This window comes from Mastomys coucha, unplaced genomic scaffold, assembly GCF_008632895.1.
Source record: "Mastomys coucha isolate ucsf_1 unplaced genomic scaffold, UCSF_Mcou_1 pScaffold7, whole genome shotgun sequence".
NCBI classification, from domain to species: domain Eukaryota; kingdom Metazoa; phylum Chordata; class Mammalia; order Rodentia; family Muridae; genus Mastomys; species Mastomys coucha.
In genome coordinates this window covers 57,884,361-57,891,720 of record NW_022196913.1, presented here as the reverse complement: position 1 = coordinate 57,891,720, position 7,360 = coordinate 57,884,361, and the positions used below count along the sequence as shown (strand labels likewise).

Genomic DNA, 7,360 nt, shown 5'->3' with positions numbered 1-7,360 from the left:
TAACTAACTAAAATCTTAAGAAAATAAAGCAGGGTGGTGGCTGCCTGGGGCCAAGAGGAGGAAAGAGACTGTCTGGGGTCTCTTTTCTGAAAGAGTGTTGTACACTCATGATCCGCTCACCTCCCAAAGCCCCAAGCTCCTAAGCCTACCTAGCGTCCTCCATTCTTTCCCTACAGGTGAATTTATAAAGCTAGGAAATTGAACTTCCATAATTCGAGAAACTAGAAAGTCCAGTTTGGTGGTATGACCTGGTGAGAGCCATCCTACTGTGTCACAACCTGCCAGAGGCCATCACATGACAAGTGAGGATATTCGAGAACTGGTGGATAGAACAAAGCCATACTGTGATGCCTAATCTGCTCTCATACAATAGTAATAATCCATTTATGAGGACAGCACCCTTATGTCTAACATGGTCGCAAAGGCCTTATCTCTTAATGCCTTAACAACATCAATTTAATTTCTACAGGAGTTTTGAAGGCAATATCCAAATGACAGCAAAGTTGCCCTAAAATCGGGTTTTCAAGATCAGAGCTTCAGGAGATACAAATGTTTACTCTCCCACATATCAAATCGAAGCCTAGCATTTCAGAATGGAGTAGCCCAAGTAGAAATAATCCAGTTGGAGAATGAAGAAGAGATATGAACAGACTTTTCACCAGAGCTTTACTTGCTGGCTAAGAGCACTTGATGCTCTTGCAGAGGATGCAGGTTGAAGACCCAGTACCTACACAGCAGCTCATAGCCACATGGAACTTGAGTTCCAGGGAGTCTGACACCCTCTTCTGGATTCCACATGAACCATGCACAGGTGGTATATATACATACATTCAGGCAAGCCACTCGTACACATAATAAATCTTTAAAAAAGAAAAAGGGGGGGGGGAATCCAATAGCTTTATTTGATGTCAAGTAAACATATAAAGACGTTTCAGCGTCACTATCTAGTTAAAAACCTAACAAATTTAACAAAAATGAGATATAAACACACATTTGTAAGAATGGTCAAAGTTTTTAAAAGTGATAAATTCTGGTGAGGAGGGAGAGAAATTGAATATGGTTGCTAAATACAAAACTGGTAGAGTCATTTGGGAAATAGATTGGATATATGTGTGGGTGTGTACAGGTGTGTGTGTGTGTGTTTGTGTGTGTGTGTGTGTGTGTGTGCGTATGGAGACCTGAGGACAGTCTTAGATGTCCTTCTTCAAGAGCCGTGTACCTTGTTTTTTGAGACACAGGCTACCTGTGGCCAATGACTCAAGTGGGCAGCTGGCCCAGAGAACCCCAGGGATTTGTTATCTCTACCTCAAAGTAATGCATGGGTGCTGGGGATTGCTCTCTGGATCTCTTTATTGACTGAACTCTCTCTCCAGACCCAGTTTACTTCTTCCCCCATGCCCTTTAAAAAGTAAAATTGCTGTGTCAATGGCACTTCTGGACAAGTCTCAGGAAATGCAAATTGGTGTGCACATAACATTTGTTTTTTTTTTTTTTTTTTTTTTTTTTTTTTTTTTTTTTTTTTTTTTTTTTTTTTTTTTTTTTTTTTTTTTGGTTTTTTTTGGTTTTTTTCGAGACAGGGTTTCTCTGTATAGCTCTGGCTGTCCTGGAACTCACTCTGTAGACCAGGCTGGCCTCGAACTCAGAAATCCGCCTGCCTCTGCCTCCCAAGTGCTGGGATTAAAGGCGTGCGCCACCACCGCCCGGCGCATTGCTTGTTATTTAAAAGTGAAAGATATGTTTCCTTCGTGTTTTATTTTTTTAGTTTGTCTGTGTTTGTGTTTTGAGACAGGGTCTCACTGTGTAGCTCTGGCTGGTTTTGAATTGACCACGTGGAGCAGGCTCGCCTAGACAGAACTCAGATCCTTCTTCTGCCTTCCGAAATAAGATTTAAGGCTTGTACCACCACGCCCGGCCTAATCTCGTCTATCTTAATAACCCTGGGCCCAGCCGACTGCCCAGGACAAAGGCTGCGAGCTAATTCTCTCAGCACAAAGTCCACCGCGTGTCGCTAGACAAGCCTCAGGGGTTCCGAACCTCTGTCTTTACCACCCGGGTCCAAGCAAACCACACAGGAACAAAAAACGCACCGCTCGACTTCCGACAGTCCCGCCCCCGAGTTTCATTGCGTCACTAGTCCGCGCCGCGCACTACTTGACGCGCTGTGGCCCGCCTGCCGGAAGTCGGGTGGCTGACCATGGCGACGGTGGCGGAGCAGTGGGTGCTGGTGGAGATGGTGCAGGCGCTGTACGAGGTGGGTTCGCTACTGGAGCTTCCCGTAAGCGCACGGCCCGAGGCCTAGCGACCTGCGCCCCGGATCCGCGGTGCTTTCTGCTCCCCCGGAGCGCAGCGGACGGGGGTCTGGGCTGTACCTGCCTCCTGGAGCCGGGCAGGGTCTCGGGAAAGCAGCTCTTGGGAGGGGTGCTGAGGACACGCAAGTCCTCAGAACCACAGTTGGAACTGATGGCGAGACGTGGTTAATGGGAGTGGGAAGTCTTAGGTGTGAGAGATGCCTTATCATCTATTGTAAACTTTACCCAGGGTACGGAGAGAGTAGTTTAGAAAAGCAGAATAATTGGGAATTGATGACTACGGAGTAGCCTATCCTTTGCCCACAATTTCTATGTTATAAACATTTAATTTTTTGAAAGATTTTTAAAGAGAGGTTGAAGGGTTTGAGTGGTTTTATTCAACTATGTAAGACAATATGAAATCCAAATGCCGGCCTTGGGAGAATGCTGGTTTATTTGACAACTGAGCTATCTTGCTGTATCCTATAGAACATATCTGTGTCATTTATGTCAGGGACTGTTCAGTACAGCAGTCGCTAACGCCACGTGTGGCAATGAATTTGTAATTGCACTGTGGCAATGAATTTGTAATTGCACTTTAATGTAAACGTCGTTGGCCAAATATGATTAGTGGGTTTGTATTGGACTACACAGATCCAAAACTTGGAGATAATACAGTAAGCAAGCCGACTGATCACAGTGCATAGAGAAGTCACGTTAATTGAAAGTGAATTTCAGTTCTCTTGTTAACATTCCAAAAAGTTGCTACTGACTGGAACTGGTAATGATAATGCTCCATTATAAGATCTACCTGAAATTTCCTTATGACGAATATTTGAGAGAGAGCACACTTGATTTAATGTTCTATACTGAGGTTCAATACTAAGTTAGCTATAGCTACTTAGTTACTCAGATTGATTTTTTGTTTAAAGAAGTGAGTAATTTTTTGTTGTACAATGTGACTTCTTAAGCCCCAAAAGGGACCAACGCAGACTTAGGAGAATTCATGATGCATCACATTTCCTGAGGAGAGAGAGCAAGAAACAAAACAAAACAAAACAAACCCGACTACAGCTCCTGATGGTTATTTGAGTAATTCCCTAGACTGGCAGTTTTTTACTCAAGGGTAATTTCTTTGTGGGGTTGAACAGATGTTTGCCAGCAGTCATCCAATTACTGAGAAAATCAAGATTATTTGGAGTTATTCCTAAATTAATTTTAAGAGAAGTCAGCAAAAATTTCAAGTCATATTAAAGAGAGATTTCTGTTCTTGTTCTCAGTTTCTGTGTATTTTTGTACAATTTGATGTTAGTATAGTATCCCAGAAAAGTAAAGATGTGTGTGTGCATGTGCGTTTGTGATCTATATAGTTTTAGTGGTTTTTTCACATTAACTTGAAAGTTTGTGAGTCCGTCAGCAGTTTTCCAGTCTCCATAATCTGGGTATGTTTTTGTTTGTTTTCTTTTTTTTTTTTTTTTTTTTTTTTTTTTTTTTTTTTTTTTTTTTTTTTTTTTAGCTATGATGAAATACCACCATTCATGCTTCATTGTTAATCTTTTTTTGTATTTAAGTTTGTAAGTACGCATCTGCATCTTGAGATAAAATCTCACAGAGTAACCTGGGCTCTCCTTGAACTCCAAATACCCCTGGAGTTTTAGGCACACCCCACCATGTCTAACTTTTAAATGCCTGAGCTTCCTGGGTATGGTGGCACATTCCCACAGTCCCAGCACTCGTGATCTACAGAGTGAGTTCCAGGCCAGTCATGACTACATAGTGAGACCTGTCTCAGAAACAAAACAAACAAAGGCCTGGGTTTCTGTTTTGCTTCCTTTGTTGCTGTTTGTTTGACAAAGGGGCCAACTATGGAGGCCGTCCTGGTCTTAAACTCAAAGATCTGCCTTCCTGTGCTTCCCAAGTGCTGGGATTAAAGGGATGTACCATGACACTCAGCTTAACATGGCTGTTTTAAATGATTTTTCTGGTAAAATAGCCCACTGGAATAGAGTATCTAGCACTAACTGACTGGTGGGTTATTGGTCTAGATTCTTCTATGTATACTCAGCCAAGCCTCTACCCTGAAAATAGGTACAAAACAAGATAGCAGAGTGGCTAAGAGACCACCTCAGCAGCTAGACCACCTCAGCAGCTAGACCACCTCAGCAGCTAGACCACCTCAGCAGCTAGGAGCACTTACAGCTCCAGAGTAGCTGAGACCACCTCAGCAGCTAGACCACCTCAACAGTTACGAGCACTTACAGCTCCATCAGAGGGTCTGGATTCAGTTCCCAGCACCCACATGGTGGCTCACAGCCATTTGTAACAAGTTCCAGGGAAATCTTATTCTGGTCTCTGCAGGTATCAGGCACCCAGGAGGTACACAGATATACGGACAGACAGAATACCATACACTTTAAAAAATGAATAACTTCAAATGAAAATAAAGCTATCTTTGTGCCTCTCAGCATGGATGAGGTTGGAATTCTTTGAGCAACTTATAGAACAGAGCACTGAGTTCCTTTAAGCATTTGCTGCCACCCCACCCCGTCCACACTCCATACTGCACTGTCTAACATTTAAGGAGATTTAGCTGGGTACGGGAAATACAGCGCAGTGTGCAAAACTCTGCAACTTATGGACACTGGTTTCCATGTGACTTAGTGAATTTTTCTGTGGGCTGAGGGTGCAGACGGTGTGTTCAGGTGTGCACTGTTCTCTGAAGTCATTTCCTGTCAATCAAAGTTTGAATTATCTGAAAAATAAGAGAGTGTTGTTTTAAGTGTCATGATTGTGTGTCAGGTCCGTCTTTTTCGTTTCCATTAATGGGAGCTTTAAAAGCTGATTGTGGTAGGGAGTAATTGCCTGTTAAGATGGGAAAGGCATGGAGAGCCGTTGAGGAAGCCCCAGCAGTGAGGGTTATGTGGTGAGAATGTGAAGGTCAGGAGCAGCAGCACTGTGGTGGGCTCCATTTCCCTGCGGGCTTTGAAATAGCTTCTTTTGTTTCTTTACTTTGTCTTTGCTCTTCTCCCTCGCAGGCTCCAGCATACCATCTCATTCTGGAAGGAATCCTAATACTTTGGATAATCAGACTCGTTTTCTCTAAAACTTACAAGTTGCAGGAACGTTCTGATCTTACAGCCAAGGTAAGAGATGAAGCTTGTTTCACTCGAAGCTACATCTAAGAAGGAATGAAACTCAGCCCTGTAGTGTGTCACAACACTTCACGAAGGGAGAAGCAGGGGTTACGAAGCATCAGAGTAGGCAAAGTGTGAGGACAGTGGGGTAAAGCCACACTGGAGGGAACAGCGGCCTGCTTGGGTGGTTCAGAGGGCACATGGGAGCTGCTGTGCTTCACGATCCACACACAGGCTATGTGGGTTGTCCCTGAGACCCAAAGGAGAGTGCATATATGAAGTGGAATTTTGATACATTATGTTTGCCAGGGAAGAGGAAATCTGAGCATAGAATTAAGATTTTAAGTTGTCATGTTACCCAAAGACTGCTTAGAAAAGCAGTAGTAGGAGAAGGTGAGGGAGGGAAATACCCTGAACCCAGGGAGGATGGCAGAGAGGTTTCTGTGCCGCACTGTTGAATGGAGCTGTGTTGCAGTGACCCACGCTGGGCTGCACTCTAATATTAGCCTGTTCTTCTGCAGGAGAAGGAAGAACTGATTGAAGAGTGGCAGCCAGAGCCCCTCGTCCCTCCGGTCTCCAAGAACCATCCTGCTCTCAATTACAGCATCGTCTCCGGGTGACTGTCTGCCCATGCCTGGGGATTGTGTGGCATCCCTTGTTAAATGAAGACAGTGCTTTGAGTAACCGCTGTAGTTTTCAAGGGTTGCCCGGGAATCTTTTAAACTCTAATTTGGGCTTATCTTTTTGTTTTTCTTTAAAAAGCAAATCTCTCTTCCCCTAACCTGCACTCATCTTTCTTGGTTCTGAGTTTTTATTTTACAACTGGTGGTAGAACTAAATACTGGCTATAAATACACCAGTGCTCGCTGTTCCCAGGACCACAGCATTCTATGTCAGGTCAGGTCTTTGTAACAATTAGGGACAGGTAGTCCAGAGCAGGGCCAGCAGTACGCTGTGGCCCTCTACTGTGTCTCAGCACCGGGTGCCTGTGCCCAGCCTTGTTCCTCCCTTCCCTGCTAATTCCGATTCTGGCTCTGTTGCCGTTAAAGAGCCCAGTGCCGTGCGGCTAGGCCCAGTGCCGTGCGGCTAGGCCCAGTGCCGTGCGGCTAGGCCCAGTGCCGTGCGGCTAGGCCCAGTGCCGTGCGGCTAGGCCCAGTGCCGTGCGGCTAAGCTCACTTTCTCCTGCACATTGTCCTTGGTTACTTGCTGGTTCTCTCAGGCAGTCTGCAGTTCATTGCATCTTTCTCCAGGACTCTCCATCTCTGTTCACTCACGTTAGCCAGTAGGGTTTTCTTTACTTTTTTCTAGAACCTTCTGTCCTTCTCCTGTCCTGCTGCTCAGAGACTCCTTACAATCTTATCTTTTGGCTTGAAAATTTGGTCTCTCTCCTGCATTGACCTTTCTCTCTTTCCTCACCCTCTCTCTGTCTTTCTCCCTAAGTGGGAAGCAGGTACAACCATCCAGTGTGCACATATGCAAATGTTTGCAGGCCTGTGGTCCAGTGTCTTTCTCTGCCTTTCTTTGCCTTATTCCCTTGAGATAGTGTCTCACCGAATGTGCAGCTGTCATTGCTTTCTGGCTGGTCTGCCTGATCCAGGGATCCTGCTTGCACAAAACCCAGCTCTGAGGTTATCGGCAACAACTGTTCTAGGCCTCTCTTTAATTTTTCTCCTTCATGTAATTAGAGGACAAACAGAGTCTGGGACATGTCTCATACTTATCTCGAAGTTGTGTTTATTTCACACATGTACACTCTGCTGACCATCACCGACTGTTATTTTTTTAACAATTTTTATTAAAGCCAAGAGCATCACGTGCACTGTTTACAAAAGTTAAGAGAGGCTAGACCTCAGTGTGGGGAATTCCAGCTATTGAGGAGGCTGAGTCAGATGGATCTCAAGTTTAAGCCCTGCCTGAGCTACAGAGTGAATTTAAAGC

At 44.6% G+C, this 7,360-nt stretch overlaps 1 protein-coding gene across 1 annotated transcript in view; it reads left to right on the top strand.

The window, feature by feature from the left end:
• Window positions 1–2,168: 2,168 nt before the first annotated feature.
• Sptlc1 (serine palmitoyltransferase long chain base subunit 1) overlaps window positions 2,169–7,360 on the top strand; it is a 45,881-nt gene continuing 40,689 nt past the window's right edge. The window contains exons 1-3 of the mRNA XM_031358488.1: window positions 2,169–2,251; window positions 5,324–5,431; window positions 5,944–6,038. Of these exons, the coding sequence (XP_031214348.1) occupies window positions 2,195–2,251; window positions 5,324–5,431; window positions 5,944–6,038 (260 nt within the window). The 5' untranslated portion in view covers window positions 2,169–2,194. The remainder of the gene's footprint in view (window positions 2,252–5,323; window positions 5,432–5,943; window positions 6,039–7,360) is intronic.